The sequence below is a fragment of the Botrytis cinerea genome, chromosome 11, assembly GCF_000143535.2.
Source record: "Botrytis cinerea B05.10 chromosome 11, complete sequence".
NCBI classification, from domain to species: Eukaryota; Fungi; Ascomycota; class Leotiomycetes; order Helotiales; family Sclerotiniaceae; genus Botrytis; species Botrytis cinerea.
In genome coordinates, this window is record NC_037320.1 from 1,079,003 (window position 1) to 1,102,142 (window position 23,140).

Here is a 23,140-nt window from a genome sequence, read left to right on the forward strand (position 1 = left end):
CTGGACTTCAACTTGCCCAGATTTAGGACCCCGGCGAGACTGGCGAGTACAGGCAGTGCGAACTTGTGTCTCGGTGTAGTCTTGTCAATATTTGCTTTCAAATTATACTTTACTGGTAAAATTGGCATAGAGATCATTTCAATCTCGATTTCTTATTTGAAAACATTTCCTATGTTTAATTGGCGTTGTTACCATACGCACTTCCGTTTGAAGTTTAGATGACCAGTTGGATAGATATGATTCCGAAAGGGATTTGTTTCCACATCTCGCGGGACTCCCATTTCAACGGCAAAGAGGTTCGGCCGGCAACGCTCATGGGTTCAAATGAAGGTAAACAGGTGCCTGCATTTGTCGTTCTCGCTTCTGATGGTGATATTTTTCTGGCTAGCCTTCACTGGTACTTTCATGAGGTATAGACAGACTATTGTTCATGTTATTAGACGCATCTACCAAGGCCGAAATTCTAATCGCAATTGGGGGAGTGAAGCCACAGATTCCGGAAGCAATAACATCAATGATATGATAGTTAAATTGCTAGCTGAGAGTATTTGCTCCGTCCTGCAAGTAATATAGTTACTCCCAATCTCAACCCACTGTTGCTACTTCCTGAGCGCCAGCACGTTGTCCATCTGAACGAAACTACTCGGTTCATCGTTGTTGAGACAAATCACGTGCCTAATATTGTGTTTTTGCAAGAATGCAATACCCTTTGCGTTGATGAATTGAGAAGGGTCGCCTAGTGGGGAAATGCAGTTTGGGGAGAAAGAACGATGAACGATGAAGGGTGTAGGGACCGGGATATGCAGTCACGGATTTCCAGCGGTGGAAACCGACCTTTTCGGCCTCGCTTGCGATGTTTTGGGTGATGACATTGCTTTCTGTGTAGGCTTTGAGGTAGGTGGTAGGGATCATGTTTACTGCTTTAGGATTGGGAAGGGGAACAAAGTACATGATATTGTGGTATTCAGTTTTGGGGGTGAGGGGTCAGTGTCTCTATATACTTTAATCAAGGGCGGCACAAAGGGTAGAGAGAACATGAAAGGCAGAAAGAACACGAACAAAGATTATGGGTATAGGGACAGCGATAAGAAGAGAAGAAGTGAAAAGAACATAAAGACTGAGGAAACTTAAATTTTGGAGAGTAGAGAGAATGTAAACGGTAAAGGGGGCAAAGGAATCAAAGCACTTGTTATCAAAAAGGTTCAAAGTTAATTACCATTCAAGAAGTCTATTGAAATTCTTCAAAATTGGCATAGCAGAACAAAAAACGTTTACACTTTTCATCAAGAGCTAGAATATGTGGTATAGCACGCGAGGAACCCTGGTTTCACATCCGTTCTTTTACGGGTTGCAAAATTTAGTGGCTTATTGATGATACCATCTGTATCACCTGGCTTTCCGCATTCAGAAAGAAAAAGCGGTGCACTAGAAAGCCTGATCTAGAAGTGTCGGTTGTTCTCTTACCATCAGAACAGATGCACACAAGCCACTCATGACATCTATCGGTAACAATCGTCTTCAGGCCTATTACCATACGAATGTCCTCTACTTCAGAAAACCCACCCTGGCAGAAACTAGAATTAAATAATGTGATTGAGATTTTTAAATAACATGTAATGGATATAGATGTGTAGTGTCAGTAGTTGATAACTGAGTATAACCTCAATGTACTGTCACATTGGCTTCTCTTTAAACGGACGATCATAGCAAACAGGAATTAGATTGACAATTAACCGAGTCGCCCCTATTCGTCAGAGAAAAGCATATGATAAGGTGCGCAGTGTTGTCATTGTGTCTTGCGTTCAAGTCTTTTTCTCCTATGGCTCTAAACTATTAATCTGTTCAAAATGTTGCCTGTAGTAACAGTAGGTAATTAGGAATAAGGTCGGATTGGATGGGCTTTTGTTGGTGTCGACGTTTTCACTATGTCAACTATATTACCTGGATAAGATCATATTCCTTACTAAAATGGAATGCATCTTGAACTTGCAGCTATGGCCGCATATGGCTCGGGACGATTCATAGTAGTGTAACAGATATTGTTCACGAGAGCCCAAACCGTGTACACCAGACCCCAGGCAACTTGCCAAAATTACGTCTCAGTCTCATAGGAGCCTTCAATCTTCTAACGCACATAACTTGTCCGATAAAAGAAGAAGAGCCACGCTTCTGTGCATAACAATCAAGGTTAGAATGGAGACTTCCGCTACCTGTACATCGGACAGCTTGTTAGTCAAAGGGCAGTCAAGGTATTGGAGGACATGATTTGAATTAGATATCATATTGACAGAATGACCCTGGAACCTTTAAATGCGCCAGAAAAATTTATACATCAAGGCATTGGCAATGTGTGAGTACAACTCATACTCAACCACCAGCAATTTCCTCTTCCTCATCTTCCCATTCTCCTCTTTCTTCCATCTCCTCATTTAGCTCCATTTCTCCATCCCCTTCTAGACCTTCACTATCCCACTCATCGACATCCATTTCGTCATCCTCACCATCGTCGCCACCTTTTTTGTTACCAGCCTTGGCCTTCTTCTTTCTCTCGACATTCTCCTTCTGGATCTTCTTACGGACTGCCTTTTCTTGTCTCCTCTTCTCCCAGACCTTGTCCATTTCTTTGATTTCTTCCTTCGATTTTTGAATGTGTTCGTGCCACATAATCTTTCCGTCACACACGCCTTCCTCGACCTTTGTCATTCTTAGCTTCATCCTTGGTCCTAGTTCCACCAATTTGATAGCCCGCTTTTCAGCGCCGCTTCTGGCACCCTTGACTTGTCCATCCCGAGTCTTTTCCTTTTGGCGTTTGTTAAGAATCTTGCGAGTGCGCGTCTCAACCACTTCAACTTCTGCGTCAGTGTCAACCTCACTTCCGCTTGTGTTATCTGTCATATATCCAGCTCCATCTTCTCCAATCATGTAATCGGCGATATCTTCCAACTTTCCGAGGTTTGGTATACCTTTCCTTGGATTTTTTGAATGTAGATATTGTTCAGCAGCGTTCAATCTTCGCAATGGTTTCGAAAGACCAATTCGTTTGGTTGTGATTGCGTAATGACGAAGGTTAATGGTGTATGTGCCATCATCTTCACCTTTAGTCGGCTCTCGATTGAGAAGCATGACTCTGCGAATAGATGTTAAAGGTGTGACATTAGGAGAGATTGGTGGGAAAAGAGATTGGAAAATGGTGGTTGTGAGAGATTCGAGGTGCTTGGGTATCTTGTTTTCGGAGCTCGATTCTGACGCAGGAGATATGAAATTATTCATCACAAGCTGATTTGGTCAGTTATTACCCAATTGATCAATATAAGAGACTGTAAACGTACCAATGGAGGAGTTGTATATTCTTTTCCACCACCTTTAGGATGCTTCAATGCCTTTCTCACATCTTTACATAGAGAGTATTTCTCTACATTGAAATGTAATGTTGGACCTCTTGGTGTAAGAGCAAGTCGCATGTTTGTATTTCCGGCCTCTGATCTTGAGAACAGCATGAGATGACTGACACCTAAAGGACCTGCCATTGTGAGATAATCTCTCAGTTTGTTTCCTCTTCTCTCCTTCAATCTTGAGGCCGTATCTGGTTCCATCATCCTTCTAACATCCTTCACCAATTGACTAACACTTGGTCCAACTTCTCCTGCACCAGCTCGAATTACCATGCTTTTCGGGGATCGTGAAGCTTGAGAAGCAGGAGTTCCCTTTGCTCCAGCTGGATTGTTGGCACCAACATGGGTGCGCTTCTTGGTACGTCTTCTCGCCATTTTTGTTGTTCTGGATTGTATGATGTTATTTTTTTAGGACTTTCTCCTAACATTTTCTTAAAGGTAGAAACTTTTTTGCGCGGCCAATTAGATAAGCGCATCCGATAAGCCGATAAAAATTATTTTCTTTAGCCTTCCTAGCTCTTAGCATTCAATATATGGTCGCATCATTGAAAAGACTGCGCCAACCTCGACATTCGTATTAATTGAAGAGATTGATTCAACATACTTCTGCGCATCAGCATCAGCATCTAGTTTGACGAGATAATAATCATGTCTTCCGTGAAGCGAAGGAAGACCGATAAAAATCCATCTTTGGAGGGATTGAAGTCGAAGAAGACAAAAGAGTCGAAAAAAGAATCGCACACACCTTCCCCAGAGCCAATTGAGGATACTGAAGATAACAGAGTTATCGAAGAGACTGAGGAAGCTGAGGAAGATGATGCTCCAAAGTCTTTTAAAGATTTGGTCCGTAATTACTTGTCTATCGCAATATCTTTTACTTACAATTCCAGGGTATCGTCGACTCATTATGTGAAGCATGCGACACTTTAGGATACAAGGCCCCAACCCCCATTCAAAGGGAATCCATACCACTCGCACTCCAAGGAAGAGATTTGATCGGTCTGGCAGAAACCGGTAGTGGAAAAACTGCCGCATTTGCTTTACCAATCCTTCAAGCTCTACTCGATAAACCACAACCCCTCTTTGGATTAGTGTTGGCACCAACTCGCGAACTTGCTTATCAGATTTCCCAGCAATTCGAGGCTCTTGGGTCTGTTATAAGAGTAAAATGTGCTGTCATAGTTGGAGGAATGGATATGGTACCGCAATCAATCGCTTTGGGTAAAAAACCTCACATTATAGTTGCTACTCCTGGTCGTCTTCTTGACCATCTAGAAAATACAAAAGGCTTTTCATTACGGTCGCTCAAGTACTTGGTTATGGACGAAGCCGATCGACTACTTGACCTTGATTTCGGGCCTATTCTCGACAAAATCCTGAAAGTTTTACCCCGAGAGCGACGAACATATCTCTTTTCCGCAACTATCAGTTCTAAAGTCGAAAGTCTTCAACGAGCAAGTTTGAAGGACCCATTACGAGTAAGCATCAGCAGCAACAAATACCAGACTGTATCGACTCTTATTCAAAACTACATCTTCATACCATTAATTCATAAGGATACATACTTGATCTATCTTTTGAACGAGTTTGCAGGTCAATCTGCCATCATTTTCACACGGACGGTCAACGAGACGCAGAGAATAGCAATTTTGTTACGAACGCTTGGATTCGGAGCCATTCCACTACATGGACAACTTTCACAATCTTCTCGCTTGGGTGCTTTAAATAAGTTCCGTGCAGGCTCAAGAGAAATCCTTGTCGCAACAGATGTCGCCGCTCGTGGTTTGGATATCCCCTCTGTTGATGTTGTGTTGAACTACGACGTGCCACAGGACAGTAAAACATACATTCATAGAGTTGGACGTACTGCTCGTGCAGGAAAATCCGGACACGCAATTAGTGTTGTGACTCAATATGATTTGGAGATTTTTATGCGTATTGAGGCAGCATTAGGAAAGAAGCAAGTCGAATACCCGACGGTGAAGGATGAAGTTATGGTCTTCAAACCTAGGGTAGAAGAAGCTCAAAGACATGCTAGGAATGAGATGAAGAATTTGCACGAAGACAGAGGTAAGAAGGGGGCAGTATTGAAAGGAAGAAGACCTGCCAATGGTGCTAAAAGAGGTCGTGATGAAATGGATAGAGAAGAAGGCTAGACATGCACATATATGTGATTATTGGGGAATAAAAAGTCCAATACTTAATATAATATTCAGTGTATTTCATATTCCTCGGCTATCTTTTGAAGTATTTGCCATCCATTGTTCATATATATTGCTTTGCTCTACAATGTCTCGAGAAAGTGAAGCCCCTGTAAGCCGATATCTCGGTAATTGCGTTCGCCGAGCCGAGATGCGCCAAAAATCTGGGGTAGCGGGGCAATAATAACAGTAAACATCACTCATAATCAAGCTCTGATCATCCTCCAGTGTACACTGATTGTTATTATGGCCGCTTCGCTTTGTTCACGGTCGCTCCTTAGAGCTTCCCGTATATTATGGCGTTCCAATGGCTTCACTTCAGGAACTAGGCATATCAGGCGCAGAGGATTGGCAGATGCTTCTACGAATGATATGACACTGCCTCTGAAAGGGTACAAAGTATTGGATATGACTCGGGTGCTTGCAGGTGTAAGTTAAAAAAAGAAAAAGTTACATAAGACTTTCCTGACCTTTAACAGCCATACTGCACACAAATATTAGGAGATCTTGGGTATGCTTTACTATTCCTTATGTCGTTGTCTAAACTCATAAATGTAGTGCCGAAGTAATAAAAGTCGAGCATCCGACGAAGGGCGATGATACTAGACATTGGGGACCTCCCTATGCGAAATACTTAGATGGATCAGGGAAAGAAGGGCCTGGAGAAAGTGCATACTTCTTTGCTGTAGCTTGGCCTCATATTCCAACTCACCGCAAGTTTCACGGCTCACCAATTATCAGGTTAATCGGAACAAAAAATCCCTCGGACTGTCATTTAAACATCCATCAGCAGTTAAAATCCTTCATAAACTCGCTGCAGAAAGTGATATTCTCGTTGAGAACTATCTACCAGGCTCACTGAAGAAATATGGGATGGACTACGAAACACTGCGAGAGATAAACCCTCGATTGATATACGCTTCTATCACCGGCTATGGTCAAACTGGTCCATATAGAAACCGAGCCGGATACGACGTCATGGTTGAAGCGGAGATGGGATTGATGCACATCACTGGAAGTAGGGACGGACCTCCCGTGAAAGTGGGGGTTGCCGTAACGGATTTGACGACTGGCTTGTATACTAGTAACAGTATTATGGCTGCTTTACTGGCAAGAGGAAGAACAGGACGGGGGCAGCATATTGATGTTGCTCTATCAGATTGCCAAGTTGCCACACTATCGAATCTGGCGAGTTCGTGTCTGATAAGTGGGGAGAAGGATGAAGGGAGATGGGGAACTGCTCATCGTAAGTGATTCCAGATCTTTGTGAGAATGTTATCTAACAATAACACTAGCATCTATCGTACCATATCGTTCATACAAGACAAAAGATGGTGATATTTTGTTCGGTGGAGGAAACGATAGATTATTCGGACTCTTATGCAATGGGCTTGGACGCTCAGAGTGGAAAGAGGATCCAAGATTTGTCGTTAACACAGCAAGAGTTGCCCATCGAGCAGAATTAGACAGCTCTATAGAGAAAATCACTCAAGACAAGACTACCAAAGAATGGCTGGATATTTTTGAAGGATCCGGGCTACCTTATGCAGCTATCAATGATGTCCAAGGAACATTGAATCATGAGCACGTGTTGGCAAGGGATATGGTAAAGGAGATGGATCACGAATATTGTGGTCCAATTAAGATGGTCAACACACCGGTGAAATACAGTGAGAGCAAGCCAAGTATACGAACAGTGCCTCCTATGCTAGGGCAACATACAGATGAGATTCTTAGAGATATTTTAGGGATGGACGAATCTGATATTGAAGCATTGAAGGCCGAAGGAGCTGTAAGATAGAATTATATAGATATCTTGGACATTCAGATACTACAATTGCCCCCTACAGATGTCGTTGGGCCATGTTGCTCTTCCACACGCAAGGCATTAGGCTAATTTGCAAGGAGTTCAATGCGATTTTGTCTCATCACATGATTTTTAAACATGTGATTGCCAGTTTATTCATCACCAGACCACTTTTTGTACTCTCTTATAACGACATCAACAAGTACTTCCCAGAGCATCAACTCCTACACTTTTCGACAGGCTGAAGCTGTATGTTCAGAAGCCCCGTCATAATTACATTCTGCTGGGATCTATCAGTGCGCGTGCCGACACGTCCAGTACATCAATTGTTTTTGGCCCTTGGCATAAAGAATATCACGGCTTGCAATAAGTCAATTGACTTCGGTCAATCGATACTTTACTCTTTCAATCTAGCTCATTAATTCTAGATATTCACCACGCTTGCTGCGCCACGGTAGCTTTGTTGATTCTCGCCGGCGCAAATATCATTGCCTCCGCTGAATATCAAGCAACCACGACAGACATGGACGCGCCAAATAATGCCCCAGCTTCTGCAAATGGATCAAATGAATCAAATGATACCGCCATGGGCGAATCGTCACCTCCTAAATATGTCCCTCAATTCTCTGCCGCGACCGAAATGATTCTTCAACGCATGAGAGCAGGAATATCTGGTGGGCTATCCAGTATTGGCATTACAGGAACACCACCGGGCTATGAAGAAATGCGCAGGAACGTCATGTCAGGGATGAAAACTACGCAGAATATGCAAATAACTACACCACCACCAAGATATCAAACTAGCAAGAAGTCGACGCCCAAACCCAGTGCCACGCCTAAAACACCCAAAGTTGAGTCTCCGACAGTATCATCAAATAGTGCAGGAGCCAAAAAGAAGCGAAAAGGTCTCAAGACAGGACAAAAGCGCAAAAGAGCCAAGGATGACAGTGAAAGTGCGGACGAATCTGAAGCTTTGAGTGGTCTAGGCGGGGATTCGGACTCGGACGATTCAAGCAGTGCGATGGAAATGCCAAAGATTACACAAAGCGGAAGACAAATAGTGAAGCCAACTCAATTCGTACCTACCTTACCTGAGACGAGCTCGCGGAAACGATCCTCTGCGTCAACAAATAAACGAACTCAAAATCAAGAGCAAGCATTGTGCAAGAGATGCGGTAGGGGCAACAGTCCTCAGAACAATATGATAGTTTTTTGTGATGGGTGTAATTTGGGGTGGCATCAAATGTGCCATGACCCTATAGTTTCAGAAGAGGAGGTGAAGGATGAACAGGCACCATGGTACTGTAATGATTGCGCAAGAAAGAGGGGCATTAAACCGGCACCGTCTAAGACTGACGGTGTTAGCTGGGCCGGCAAAACACTCGACCAGGTATTTGTTTAACTTTACTTTCATGCTCTAAACTCACCAGCTAACAATCTTTGCAGAGAAGGACATACCTAGCCTTACTGCCTCATCCCCAGCTAGTGGAGCTTCTCATTAAAGCTTCCATTTTGTACCCAGATATGCCTATATTCCCCGCCAATACTCCGCCCCTCCAGTCCCGCCAATCACAGAATTCATCTCGCCCCACAACCAATCACATCACGCAACCATTTCCTCCCTCCGCCACCTCCACCGCGGGCCTTTTTTCTCGTGCAGAATCAAACCCCAACGCACCAATGAACTTTATTCGCAAAGTAGCTCCCAATTCCGCAACCTCTAATATCACTCCTTCACCGATGTTTACCTCATCATTCCCCCCAGCACCAGCTTTCACTCATGCTTCTTCCGCCCCGCCAACACTACCTCCACAGGCTTCATCAAACATGGAGTCAAATGGAAATATAAATGGGATGGACAATGGGCAGGAGGTGTCTCAGGAAAGCAGAGAGTCCACGCCAAATAGTCCACCATATCCCAAAGCTGGAACAGGGCTTATGAGTAAATTGGGCCCGGATGATGAGGATATAGAGTGGTTGGTTGATAATGAAGATTACGAGGCTTTTAGTCATACGGTCTATGATGATCACGGAGAAAGAGATTCTGGGGTTATATGAAGAGTGATTGTGTATAATCGATAGAGGCCGAAGCTGAAAAGCATAATAAAGAAGAGAGGAGTAAACAATAAATTTTCCTGAAGATCCATAGGTCTTCGTGGGAAAAGCTCTCGTGGATAGATAGGCATATCCTGAGCTGGCTTGGTCAGTAGCTTGTGCTGCATTTATCACTCGCGTCTGAAACGCGTGTACATCGTATCCTCGATTGGGCATTGCTAACAGTGTACATATATACATTTGTTATTACGTATTTGGGCAACAAAAGAGAAACTGCTTCAAACGGTGATCGCTTAGGTGCTTTGACTATTCATGATTAGTTCAGTATTCGGGATAGATGATTTGTATTTGGTGATATAATGTTCATGGGCTGATTTATATCTACTAAATGCAAGTCATTGTTCTCTTGATTTATCTGGATGCTTCTGGCGTCCTATCTTCATGATGGGATGTGTTGCTACGAGTTGGCACGGAGCTGGATACATGGACTTGATCTTCAGATGAGTTCAGTCATCTTGGAAGTTTAGAGGGTAGGCTCTTGACTCACTTGCTATTCATATTCCGAGGATGTAGAGATGAGATACAATGCTGCGACAGTGACTCAACTAACTCGGGGAGGGGATAGATAGGGATTATGAGGAGAAGGAACAGTGGTGGACGGGGTTGAAAGAGCATTCCAGTTCGGATAAAAAAAGGAGGAGAGAAAGCCAGATGCTTCAATGTGTATTATTACTCGCGTAAGAAAGAAAATATGAAAAGTTTGAATCGCTGATAAATGTCGTCCTGTGATTAGTAAGCATGAAACCCCAACTTCCCTTGTCTATCTAGACATTCACTACCCATTCTCCGCTCAAGCTTACTGCTTCAACATGCTGGAGTCGAATCCTCTGTGGATGATCTGCCTGTTAAATTGACGGAAGTATGATGGTGCAACCTTCTGTCGTCAATAAAATCCGCTCCCTCTTCACCAAACAGCAGTCTGCCCCTACTTTCCAGATTCTGTCTGATCTACATTTGGAAGTGTGCTCACAATATCATACATTTGCGATACCACCTGTGGCACCCTATCTCATTTTAGCGGGAGATATTGGGCGTCTTATTGATTATGAGGGTTACCTAGCATTTCTTGCAAAGCAAACCGTGCAATTCGAAAAGATCTTCCTAGTTCTTGGAAATCACGAGTTTTACCACCTCTCACACACCGTCGCTTTGGAACAAGCCCAAAGACTCGAGAATGAAGCAGCTTTAAACGGCAAACTAGTTTTATGTCATCAGAAACGATTGGATATTGAGCTTGGAGATTCACACACCACGATCCTGGGTTGTACGCTTTGGTCTAAAATTGACGATAGCGCGAGAGAGGCAGTACAAACAAGAATAAAGGATCTCGAAAAGATAGACAATTGGTCGATCGATGATCATATCGCTGCACATATATCTGATCTTACATGGCTTTCCAACCAAGTTACGGAAATTCGGAACCAAAACAAATCTAGAGCCGAGGGGGAACCTGAAAGGAAGATATTGGTGATCACACATCATGCGCCGACGATAGTTGGTACATCTAGCCCGAAAAACTCTAATAATCCTTGGGGTTCAGCCTTTGCTACGGAACTCCTTGGGGATCCAAGTACGAACTGGGTTGATGTCAAAGCATGGGTTTTTGGACATACACATTTTACAACGGACTTTGAAAAAAATGGTGTACGAGTCTTGAGCAACCAGAGAGGTTATGTACTTCCAGCAAGTAGGGAAAAGAAAGATGAGAAATTCGAGGGAATTTCCTTTGATCCGAAGAGAGTATTCGGTATCTGATTACATTCTTAATTCCACTGGGACTGATACACTATCCGCAATGGATATCGAACGAGAGATAACTAAAAAGATCGTCTTTGGAACCCGTGTTGGATTTTTTCTATAGTACATTCAATGATTTCTCTCGATAGCCCTCAAGATCTTCAATCTCGACCTCAATCACGGGTTGGAGACACAAATATCAAAAAAAAAACAATTATTGGATTTCTCGACTTTCTGTCATTCATTCGTAGAATCATTCCCGCATTTTGTCAAGCTTTCCATGGGTCTTCTCCTTGCCAGACAAAACATATATTATGACGTCACCCCATCATTCTGTAAGCCAAGAAGAGCGGCTATATTAGGTTTGTCGCAGACTTCAAAAAGCACAGCCAGTTCACGAGCATTAAACTTGCCGTCAATTATCCCCCCGGTTGACGTGCCGAAAATAGTATCCAGACGCTACCCAAAAGGGTGACACGGCGAGCTCTGTCCAATTCAGATTGCCCGTGGAGAATTTTTGGTTCTGAGCTGCACACTCTCGAGCCATTAAATAAAGTCAACCGTTAAAAGAGATTGTGTCCTCTAGCATTCGTGCAGCTTCGTTGGGAACGGTTGTAGAAAACCAGTAGCCTTTCATACGATGGTGGTATTTCAGCCAAATTAGGAATAATAATTTCAAGGTCTCATCTCAAGGATGTCATTGTGACTATCGACTTCACGCAAAGGTGTTTAGTGTAGAGAAGCGAAAAAGGAGGCGTTAGCGTCGAATAGGGCTCGGATTTTGCTGTTATCTGAGCGTTTTAATACACACCTACATGCACTTTTATGAATTTTAAACAACAATCCAGAAAATATAAGCATTAATCATTTTCATTAACTTTATTTAACTATTTAATATATCAAGTAACCACCGTCTCCATGGTATCAAAGTATGCATACAACACCCTTATACACACAAAAGCAGACCACCATCCACCCCGCTGAAATGCATAATTATCCAAACACCTCCCAATGCCCATAGTATCCCAAAAAAAAAACGCCCAATATACTTAATACACTTATACACAACCTAGAAAATCTCTAGCTTTTTAAAATGCCGCCCTCTCTCTAATATCTTCTAGACCCATGTCATCATAGAGACGGCCGATCGTAATACACATCAAACTCCTGTTTGACCCGAATCCCATCTCTCGCATGGCCCCCTTGACGCTCTTTATCTTCCTCGGGGCTCATCTGCATGTGCCCCACATGCATATTAGCTATGTGCACACGCTCCGGCGCCCGAAATTGTTGTTTGGAAACGGGAGCTTTGAAGATCCGCTCGTGAGACGAGGAACGGAGTTTTGAGAGACCGAGGCCGAAGCGGCCTTCGGCTTGCTCTAAAAATTGACGGTCCGGATCGCGATCTTGGGGTTGGGGGGAGGGAGAGGGAGCCGAGGAAGATTGTGAGTGAGGGTAAGATTGAGATGGCGAAGGAGGAGAAACGTCTCTTCGTCCGAGAAATAAACCGGCGTCCGATCCTAGTCGCTTGAATCGACCCTGCATTCCTCGGAATCCGTCGCCGATCCCATGGTAGCGTCCTCCTGCACTTCCGTTTCCGTTTTCGCTACCACTGCTTGTATCGCTGTTTTGCTGGAGCTCGATATCGTCGTGTAAAGTTCGGGCTTGGTCGTCGGGAGAATTAAGACCGTCTTTTTGATCTTGTGGTAAGTTTCGCGATGGGTGGAGTATTATGTTGAAGAGGGGTCGACAGGCGGGGAGACAAGCTGCAATTATGTACATGCTCGTTTCGATAATAGTGTATAAGGCGAGATCGACGGCTGCGCGGGGAGTATCTGGGAATAATGATTGACTCGCGAAAGAGACGAAACGAAGGATAGATGTGGCGAGACCGCTTGGAGAATGTTAGTTTAGTTTTCGAGAAGGGAAAAGAGAATCATGTACCTTGATCCGGTGAGTAGGGTGACACCCAACCCGATCTTCACCTTCCTCGTCATGTTGAGTCTGAAAATGAAGGGTAATGGTAACAGTAACATAACGACATCGGTAATAATATTCGGCAAACTAGCATATAAAAATAGCTTTTCGATATCAAAATGACACTTTCCTCCCACGATCGTTTTGTCCCAGAAATAGTCAACGGGTGTGCATTGGAAGAGCATCATCATAAATAAAATAGTGGATGATATGACGAGGATGTAGATCACAAAGTAGGTTATCATGCGGTAAAATGGGACCGTAAAGATACGGAGATACATGGCGAGGATGGAGAGTTTGGGAAAGGTGACGGCGATGGCGTAGGTTGCGGGGAAGAACATCAGGAGTTTGTAGAGGGAGAGGAGCTTTGAGGGGGCGCTCAGCTCAATAGCTTCAATATGGCGGCCTACTCCGCAGTAATTTATTCCGACTATAAAATGTGGTTGTTAGACACAAATGCCGTCAAGTGTGCAGATGGTTGAGACACAAAATTATACACGTACCTAGACCCTGAGCAGCGAGCAGCACGGAAAATATTAAGGCTGGCACCATAAGAAAATCATCCCAACCCCGCGGTGTGTTATGAAGCCACCTAGAAATAAATCTCGCAAAGACGAAGAATATATCCAATACAATACAAGCGATGCAAGTAACGACGAGTTTGTGCCCGCTATAATTTTCCAGATATCCGGGTGGAAATTGTGCCGCGGCAGCTTGTGCGTCCATCGTGTGTCTATTATTTATATATCTCCGAATTCTTCTGAGGGATTCCCTATTATGTACAACCGTTTGCTGAATACCCTCTGACTGAAAGGAGCCGAGGAAATAATCAAAATTGAACGGATGGGTGCTTCTTTTCGTTCATCAGTCGATTCGATCACTAGATTTCGCTCGGTCTGCTCAATTTCACCTGCCCACTGTTGAAGATATTATTCGAAGCATTTCTGAATCAAGCAACAACAAACAATTAAATATAGAAAAGAATGCAGCGAGATACTTTGCAAAAGCGTAAAAGAAGAGCACAAAAAAAAAAGAGTAGCATCAGGAAATATCGAGATAGATATGAATCTTCTCCAACACGTATGTAGACCGCAATTCCCAACCGGAAGGACCGAGAGAAAACAAGCAGACCCTCAAAAACGCTCTAACTTCGCCCGAGCAAATCGAACTGGTCTGATCCTCCAAATTTCAAATGGCACAACAGGTATCTGCATCTCCATAATCTTGCGTGTATACCATTGGTTCGACTAACCCTGGCGTGTCCCCCCCCCCCCCCCCCCCCATGTCATCCTCATAGCTCCCATACTACACCACTACGGAAGCTTCCCACGCTCAACTTCCCCATTTTCCCTACTACCACTCTCCACTATTCCATTCTGAACAAGGAAGCTCTGAACAAGCGCATAGCGTAAGCTGGAAGCTATATTGCCAGGGCAAGTGGCTAGTGCCTACGGGTCTGTCTTGTAAGCGATGTCACATATGCGCCGCAGGGTCGCAGCCTTGCAGGAATACGGTTGTGGTTGCGTTTGCATGGGCAATGAGGGCAAACAGCGTTTAGATTGGTTGGTTGGTTTGTGCAAATTCTTGGTAGATAATGCAATTGTGTGGCGATGCTGTTGAAGAAAGTTGGCTTTGAAGAAATGATCTGGGAGCTGAAAATGAATGGCGTAATTGTGTTAAATAGGGGGCCCAGATCAAAATGCAAATGTCAATGCCATAAACTTAAATCTTTGACCATCTATGATTTGCAAACCCCTTGACCAAATCGGATCAATGGTTTCTTCTTCGCATACGGGACGGAAACCTTGAGAACGGAATAAGCAATGAGTTCTTCACTAATCCCACAGCCTGACGATTCCCAAAATGAGACGAGATCCTTTCCCTGGTACTAATCAGTGATCATTCTGCAGCTCTGCTCTACGATTTGCTATGATTCATCTATCTGCTCCGGTTGAATAATTTACAATCCCAGCACCACACGTGGATGTATGGTTACATGCATAGCTGACCGTCATGGAGTCCTGGCCAAATGCCTGCATGCAGTTTAGCACACCCGATTCGGTGACCTGTCCGACAGGACCTCGAATCCTTTCAAGTCTGTACCTCCGAGGTGGAAGACGGGAAGTTAGGAAATCAGGAAATCAGGAAATCAGAAACGAAAGATGCAATAGTTCAGAAGCTATGCTTGCTCGGTAGGAAGGAATAGTCAATAGTTGGCATCTATAGTATTCGTGCGCTCGGTGTCGATATAATGTCTTCATGACTTCCTTTTCCCAAAGTCTCCCATGGCAAATTCGTTATCTAGATCTTCTTCATCCAAGGGGGGGGATAGAGAAACGTGCAAAGATACGGCCGTACGTTCTGAGGTTTGGACGATTACATCGTCCACCCACCGTTGTCATCCGTATCCGTTCCAATTTTAGCAGCTCAATTGAATCCAATTCTTCAATGTTTGCAATCCCATCGAACCACTGTCAAAGACAATGTAATACCCAGAATTGTATCCACTGTAAGAAATGCTATCTATCCTCTTAATTTCCTAGCAACCGCCGTGTTGGTAAGGAATATCACTCGCGCAACTTTTACGGAGCCAACAGCACTTGCCCGCTTCTTTCTTATCCGTCAAATCTCGTGGCCTCGGTTCGGGATCGACAACCTTGTTCGCCAAATGTTGATAGGCAACCGTTTTGGGTGATCATTCATAAATCAGGATTCAACAGTGACAATAATCACGATTTTCTAGAAGCTTTTTACGAAGTCGCCGCCTTTTTCGAAGGATGTGAAGCGGAGATAAGGTTATTCAGCACGTGGTATTCGACTCCTGATGTCTTGGAGACAAGCTCAGTCAGAACCTCTCCACAATTGTTTTCGGGTTAAGATTGGATTTCTGTGATGGAAAGGCATTGCTTTGTCGTCTAAGTATTGAGCACCAAAGGATTCGAATCGTCAGAGGAAATACGATCTCACCGGACCTTTTTTAGATACTGAACACCGGTCAATGGGCAAGGTCAGTAAGGCCAGCAGCAGAAATCCTGATGGCCGTTCGGCGTTTGCCTCTGCACCTCGAGGGACAACAGCACTGATATCAGGAAGCCCAGTGATCAGTCCTTATATTCCTAGACGAACCCTCGTCACAGGAAAGTCCTGGTACTGATTTGATCGGCGATAAGTAGCAATCGACGAACCCTTCCCTGGATAACACGCATGTTCGGAAGCACGAGGATGCCACCAACTCTTCCGCCATATCAATCATCAAGTTCCCGTCCCGTATGCGAACTATCCAAGCCATTCCACTGATCACCAATAGTCCATTCCAACCCGAAGCGCGCGACCCAAAGACAGACCCACCATACGGCACGCATTGTCCAGACTCCACCCCCATCCACCCCCACATTATCCATAAAAGTCACCTGCAGGTGATGTGAATCAATGTGAATCATTTTTTGCTTGCCTATATTTCTTTCCCTTCCATTTCCATCTCAATATCCATCTCCCATTCCACAATTTTGTTCCGTCCACGCACGTCAAGATTCTCGTGTCACCGCAGCCGTACATCCCAGTCCCACTCATAATCTTGCAAATCTTGCATATCTCAACCGCAGCCATGATCACAACCCAAAGCTCGAGCCTCAATATATATCATGGATCCCAAATTAAATCTATACAAGCGCTAACATTCTATTTTCTTGCCCCTCGTTCCTTTCGTGACCTTATCAATAGTAAGCGCCCATCTATGTGCTTTCGTACAAATAAGTATTTATTTTGGAGCGAGAAAAGAATTACGTGAAAGAGGATGAAAAGACTGCCTGGGGCTTAGTATGTTGATAGTGCAGGTGACAAGTAATGGGCAAAAAAGTAATTGCGATGGCAATGATTGAATTCCAAATAATTTTGAAGACGATGCTAATCGTGAAATTGTGTAGTTCCATATATCGTTCGACTTCTAAATACAAATCAATTGCGTAGGAATGGGGATATATAGGAGTATGGTTTCGAACCGAGAACAGTAGGCGAGGTGGTGAGGTGAATGGTGGCGAGTCATCAAAGTATGTACTGGCAAGAGTCGGCCACTAATGAGAGCTGACTGTTAATTGATTGATATATTGCATGAATTGATTGTATCGACCCATATTACAAATTCAATGTGAGTACCTGACATAAATGCATGCTGGTGTATGCACCTAGGTAGGTACCCAACTTTCGTCAAACTTTTGGTGGAAGAATAGTGCTAAATCCCACCATTAAGCTCTGTGTTCAAAATTAGCAAGATGCATTTACCTAATGAACAAACAATGTCAAAGTGCAAACATAGTAGTGACTCTCGATTTCCACACAGCTAGCTACTCGACACTAAAATGGATATATCGAGTAAGTTTATCAGGTTTCACTCAAGTCAAAAAAACAGTAAATACAGCAGGATAAAAAGGCATGCGGTAGAACACTAGAATAATATTGGTATTCGATCTTCACCTCTGCTTTGCGAAGCGGGCGAAGATAAGTCAGCGTAAGAACGCCAGTGAGTATTGATTGATTCCTCCTCAATCAAGGGAGACCAGACCAGCCCGAACGGCGCATTAATAAATAAAAAATGAAGAACTGCAAGCGATATCATAAACAGCACCTCATTTGGCTTTTTGTTTGATCGATGCTCGTCTATGCAAATCTTACATCACCACGAAAAGAAACACACCACTGACACACAGATAAGCTCTAAAATACCAAATTTGTGATGCTCGAATTATGAGAATTGGGTAGCGAAAAGAAGCTAGGTAGATTAGATATAGCCTTTAAAATCCACCGATGGGAGCTCGGCCAGGAGGCCCTAGATTTCTAGATGCCCCTCCACTGATAGGGCTTCCGATCTCGCCTGGCGCACCGGCAGAACGGAAGTCATGGGACATTGAGTCGCTGACAAAATGGATCTGTGACTTGCCGTCGGAGGAACGGATCTCAAATGTGCCACCGCCATTCATTGGATTTCCTTCAGTGTCACAAATATCCAGTAGTTCCCGTTCAGAAAGCGGCTCCTCCCTAACAGTAGTACTAAGAGCAATCTCATTCTTAATAGCATCGATATCTAACCATCCGTCTTGAGTAGAATTCTGAAGGTTCTGACAAGCCCCACAAATCCTTAATCTCACGGCCACGGAACGCGGTTGGGAGTGATAGTAATTTGTCATTCCGAAAGAACCATTCATGTTGAGACTTGTATTCCAGCCTCCTCCAAAACCGTTAGATCCAGGCAAAGAAGAAGATCCAAATGGGTTTGGGGGTGCACCCCATGTGTTAAAAGAGCTCATCATACTTGCTGGATCAGAGCGGTCCATACCAAATGGAGGCGGTAAGAAGTTCTGTCTGCCGGGGTTACCAGGAGCTGCACTAGAGCGTCGTGCGCCAACTCCAATATTGATAGGCTCATCGGTGTCATCTAGTAAAGCGCTACTTCCAAGATGTTTGCTTGTTTCATCAGATTCACCACTATTAAAATTATCACTATGACGAGTGCCATGAACAATACTAGATGGCCGTCCAATTGGCGTTGGTCTCGCGATAGGCTGAGCTTGTGTTGCCGATGATAATCCATCAAACGAGCCGGACTGATTGCGGGAATGAGTTTGCGAAGGAGGTGTTTCTTTTGGGGCACCAAAAAGCTGGCCAATACTGCCCATACCGTTCGGAGAATGTTGTGGAAACCCTGGTGGTCCATGCATAGGAAATCCTCTGCCTTGTGGCATATGATGTATATTGAATCCAGGTTGAAATGGGGGGATTCCACCATTGGGAATCTGTAAAGGTCGAAATTGACTACCTATTCCCTGCTGAAGTCCAAACATTGGATCATGATGTGGTCGACCGAAACCTGGAGGTACCATTGGCATTCCTGGTTGGAATCCTCCCGGCATGGGTTGCATACCAGCGTACGGACTCTGAGGGATGCCTGGAGGACCCTTCAGCGCAGAGTGTATTGGAGAAGTGGCTTGTGGGTGTTGTAAGAGAGGATGCTGTATCGGCGTTTTTCCAGGCGGACCTATTGGGCCTGGACTATTTGGTAGAGGGGTTACAGAATTGGGTGATATACTCTGATATTTACTAGAAGGAGTTCTAGGTATTGAGTAATTGTCTTGCTGAGAATTTGTCCGAAGCTTGATAGGAGTCGGTGCTTTGGGTACAGCTGGAATAGCGACTGGAATATGAGGTGAAGCTAAGGCATGACTCAATTTAGGTGTAGGTACTTGGTTTGCGCGTCTCGAGACATGCGCAGCAGATTGAGCAGCTTGAACTGCAGCTTGCTGAGCACTAAGCTCTTCGCGTTTCTGTAACTCTCTCGCTTCTTTGTCAGCCTTCACTTTCGCTTCCTTTTCTCGCTTTTCTCGCTCGTGCTTCTCTTTTCGTTCCTTAGCCTCCTTTTCTTTAATTTCCTTCGCTTCCAGTGCTTGGCGCCTTAGCTCCTCTTTCTCCTTTCTTTCTCGCTCTTTGGCCTCGCGCTGTTTTCGTTCTTGCTCGGCCTGTCGTTCTCGTTGCTCTTGAAGCCGGCGTTGCTTTTCGGATTCTTTACGCACGCGCTCTTCTTCATCAGCCTTTTTTTGTGCCTCTTTCTTCTTTCGATTTTCCTCTCGTTTTAATCTTTGGGCCTCTGCTTTCTTTTCCTCAATTTCCCTAAGAGAAGCTTCTTCAGCTGCCTTCTCGGCGTCTTTCCGAGCCTTTTCTTCGGCCATGGCGCGCTTCTTCTCAAGCAACTTTTCTTTTTTCTTCTGTGCATCTTTGGCCCTCTTGGCTTTCTTTTGCGAATCTGCTCGACTCTCTTCCTCAAGTTCCTCAAGAAGCTTCTGCTGCCGCTCTTTCGCAACTTTTTCCTTGTAAGCTGTCAGAACTCTCTGCTCAAACATCCGAGCAGCGAATATCTGGAACATCCGTCTTCCTTCTTCCATTCGCTGTTCTTCAGTCATGCTATCCTGTGCCATGTTAGTACGTACGGGATGGTGAATAACGATACCCTCCACGTACCATTTCTTCTTCATCGTAATCCTCTTCCTGGCTATCATATTCGTCTTCATCATCCTCTTCGTCGTCATACTCGTCTTCTTCTGGCGGCGGTGGGTGATTATGGACATGTCCGTGGGAATGAGGATGCATAGAACCATTTGAAGGATGTCCGTAATTCGCATTAGCATACTGTTCTTTCGCATCTTCCTCTCGAGCCATGCGGCGCTCGGCTAGTTGCTCCATCATTTCAATGAATTTCTTTCCGTCATTTTTGAGTAAATCATCTGCTACAGTAAGAATTCCCCCTTGTACTGTAAGACTATTACCGAAATTAAAAAAATCTGTGGCGTGACTTCTTGGAATTTCTTCCGGCTCTTCTTCACTGAAATCGTCTTCGTCTCCATCGTCTTCACTGTATTCCTCATCTCCTTCTTCGTCCTCATCATCGCCCAGTTGCTCTACTATCCTGCCCCTTGAAGGTTGCTGTCCATTGAAAACGGGAGGTAGACGATTGGGAGGTTGCAGGCCACTCATGGCGCCAAATCGACGTGGGGGTGGCATCATTGGTGGAGGACCATCACCTCCTTGATGGTTTGCATATTGCTCGAGCTCTTCATAGTATGCATCGTAAAGTACTTCCAGTTCCTCTTCGATGGCAGTGCGTTTGCGACCGCATACCGTGCAACTACAGGAATGTTTTTGTTGCTCTTTCATTTTCTTGAGTACAGCATCCTTTTCCACCTTGACTAAAGATTTGCGCTCATCTTCCCCAAGAGATAACCAAAATTCCTTTATCCGCTCGCGTTCTTCTTGTGACGATGTATTCCAGATTTTCTCCTTCGAAATACCCGGCCCTCTTTGCATGCTCGGAGGAGACTGTAAAGGAAGAGGCAGCGATACGTGATTATGCGATGAGCCATTCGGACCGTGATTTGCGTGATTTGAATGGTCCGACTGCGAAGATTTCGACTTCTTTTTCTTTTTCTGTTTCTTACTGGAGTTCGTTGTAGGGATCGCATAACCGTTTGTCGAGGAGCCGTCGTGACCATATGAACCGGAGTATGCATCGCCCTCTTCGTCACTATAATACGCATTCTCGTCCGCAGGATCGAATTGTTCATCGTCGTCATATTGTTCATCTAGCCCTGTTTCGCGAAAGCGTGCTTCCAGTTCCTGCATTTGTCTCTTCACATCTCCAGAGGTTGGTCCACCACTCATTTGAGAGCCCTGTGCTTGTTCCGCAGCAGCTCTGGCAGCCTGTTTCGCCCTTCTTTTCTGCTTCTTGCGGTTTACTGTAGGGGCGCCATTGTTTGTGGGAGGGGTGGGCAATTGGCCATTTGATTTCGTGGTAGTTTGTGCCATGGTGGGAGATGTCTCAGATGAATCGCTCGTACTAGATTTCTTCGGTGTAGTTACGATCTTTCCAGCATTCTTTGTCAACGGGGTCGCAATGTTTCTAGGAGTCTGCAAGTATGATGACTGGCTTGTATTCTTTCGTTGGTTTGCGGGCATTCCGATGGGGTATAGAGGTGAGAGGGGACCGGGTAGCGACGACCGTGGCTAGTGATTGCTTAGATCTGGTTCAACCAAGGAAATTCCACGACGGGCCGTATTTGTTGAATTATTTTGAAATATCACTTGCAGACTTACTCAAAAGTTGTAGGATTAGTTCTCGCGACTGCCCCACCACAGGTGATTGTTTGCTTCGGGATGAACAATTATGATTTGTGTGGGGGGGGGGGGGGGGATGAGGGCTGGTCTATTCAGAGAGTGCGCGTGGAATTATTTTTGGGAGTAGGAGAAGTTATTGGCTATGGAGATTTTGGACAAGTCGTTATTATTGAGAGGGCACCGTGAAATCCAGAAGGGGGTTTGGGAAGGGCTTGGAGTTTAAATTGTGGTACGGGTACCTTTGCAGGTTGTGTTATTGAATCTCAAGTGAGGCTGCTGAGTCATCATACCTCAGGCACGTTGTAGTGCAGGTCTGTCTATGGAAGGACCGACCTTCGTCGAGCTCCTCCAGGTCTATGCATGGGACGTCAATGACACCACAATACTGATGTTTGCTCTCATGGTGAAAGGGTTTTGCGGAAGGATCAGTAGATTCCAAGCGTCTTGACCGTGCTGTTCGATTTCAAGCACCAATTCTTAACAGCTTGATTTGATATCAAATACTGACAATGATGATGAACTTTGGGGGTGAGGTATATCTCGTTCATGTGCACGCCTGCATCCATTTGAACGGCCGACTATTATATTGGAGTATGGAGTATGAAACACGGAGGATGAAGCGAAACGCAACTGGCTATATCGTCGCTACCTACTAGGTATTCATTCTATCACTCGTGGTCTTCGCCCACAGCAATCAAACCCTGGATATTGTCAGTGATCTTGGATGTTTGAATGCGGGTCAGCATGTTTAGCTGAAACCACTTTTATTCTCATTGAAGTTGAAGTGATAAGTGGCTCTCTTTTACGAGCGAGTATAGCCAGGTGCCAGGCCAGACTGGTTTCCGGTCGCATCCTAAGCTGATCCCTATCAAAACACACTCCGTACGTCTGTACAAGGGCGGGACATTTGCATTTCCCGATTACTTCTAGCTGGTTTTTTGGATGGCCCGATAATTATTAAGCGGTCTCCACGGTGGTCCTCCGAGCCCTCCGAGCCCCCGACTGTATGCGGTTTCTATCGCTTTGCTTTGGTGCCGAATGGAATGGCCATTATTCGAACCGCCGTTGAACTGGCCGAGTACTTGTCTGGTGACTACACTGTTTTGCGATAAAAGGGGGGGCTCGCTTTCCTCAAGGACGAGGGAGCAGTAGATAGAACATCAACCTAGATACAAATTTCTCTGTGTAGCCTTACACGTGCAGAAGTGGTTTGCTGCCGCCCCAACCTCTATTAATTCCAGGATCCAGCCCTCCCA

At 44.7% G+C, this 23,140-nt stretch overlaps 7 protein-coding genes across 8 annotated transcripts; 4 read left to right on the forward strand and 3 right to left on the reverse strand.

Moving 5' to 3' along the window:
- Positions 1-2,267: 2,267 nt before the first annotated feature.
- BCIN_11g03130 (hypothetical protein) lies at positions 2,268-3,778 on the reverse strand. Its single transcript, XM_024695931.1, has 2 exons — positions 3,330-3,778; positions 2,268-3,276 (listed from the first exon to the last, which is right to left on the reverse strand). Exons 1-2 carry the CDS (start codon positions 3,765-3,767, stop codon positions 2,368-2,370), a joined length of 1,347 nt encoding a protein of 448 aa, XP_024551733.1. The 5' UTR covers positions 3,768-3,778; the 3' UTR covers positions 2,268-2,367.
- Positions 3,779-3,927: 149 nt separating this feature from the next.
- Bcrrp3 lies at positions 3,928-5,617 on the forward strand. The gene is made up of 2 exons (XM_001556775.2): positions 3,928-4,235; positions 4,283-5,617. Exons 1-2 carry the CDS (start codon positions 4,041-4,043, stop codon positions 5,546-5,548), a joined length of 1,461 nt encoding a protein of 486 aa, XP_001556825.1. The 5' UTR covers positions 3,928-4,040; the 3' UTR covers positions 5,549-5,617.
- Positions 5,618-5,829: 212 nt separating this feature from the next.
- Positions 5,830-7,505, forward strand: BCIN_11g03150 (hypothetical protein). 2 transcript variants are annotated; one of them, XM_024695932.1, is made up of 5 exons: positions 5,830-6,022; positions 6,073-6,104; positions 6,152-6,278; positions 6,335-6,839; positions 6,889-7,505. In XM_024695932.1, the coding sequence occupies exons 1-5, from the start codon at positions 5,840-5,842 to the stop codon at positions 7,392-7,394; spliced, it is 1,353 nt and encodes a 450-aa protein (XP_024551734.1). In that variant the 5' UTR covers positions 5,830-5,839; the 3' UTR covers positions 7,395-7,505. The 2 variants fall into 2 exon arrangements, with proteins under 2 accessions (XP_024551734.1, XP_024551735.1); XM_024695933.1 differs by having other exon boundaries at positions 6,073-6,839.
- Positions 7,506-7,612: 107 nt separating this feature from the next.
- BCIN_11g03160 (hypothetical protein) lies at positions 7,613-10,059 on the forward strand. The gene is made up of 2 exons (XM_024695934.1): positions 7,613-8,790; positions 8,847-10,059. Exons 1-2 carry the CDS (start codon positions 7,924-7,926, stop codon positions 9,456-9,458), a joined length of 1,479 nt encoding a protein of 492 aa, XP_024551736.1. The 5' UTR covers positions 7,613-7,923; the 3' UTR covers positions 9,459-10,059.
- A 223-nt stretch (positions 10,060-10,282) lies between these two features.
- BCIN_11g03170 (hypothetical protein) lies at positions 10,283-11,432 on the forward strand. Its single transcript, XM_024695935.1, has one exon. The coding sequence runs from the start codon at positions 10,377-10,379 to the stop codon at positions 11,268-11,270; it is 894 nt and encodes a 297-aa protein (XP_024551737.1). The 5' UTR covers positions 10,283-10,376; the 3' UTR covers positions 11,271-11,432.
- A 646-nt stretch (positions 11,433-12,078) lies between these two features.
- BCIN_11g03180 (hypothetical protein) lies at positions 12,079-14,342 on the reverse strand. Its single transcript, XM_024695936.1, has 3 exons — positions 13,733-14,342; positions 13,197-13,659; positions 12,079-13,146 (listed from the first exon to the last, which is right to left on the reverse strand). Exons 1-3 carry the CDS (start codon positions 13,953-13,955, stop codon positions 12,384-12,386), a joined length of 1,449 nt encoding a protein of 482 aa, XP_024551738.1. The 5' UTR covers positions 13,956-14,342; the 3' UTR covers positions 12,079-12,383.
- A 3,316-nt stretch (positions 14,343-17,658) lies between these two features.
- Bcnst1 lies at positions 17,659-22,075 on the reverse strand. The gene is made up of 2 exons (XM_001556781.2): positions 20,235-22,075; positions 17,659-20,182 (listed from the first exon to the last, which is right to left on the reverse strand). Exons 1-2 carry the CDS (start codon positions 21,723-21,725, stop codon positions 18,017-18,019), a joined length of 3,657 nt encoding a protein of 1,218 aa, XP_001556831.2. The 5' UTR covers positions 21,726-22,075; the 3' UTR covers positions 17,659-18,016.
- Positions 22,076-23,140: the final 1,065 nt, after the last annotated feature.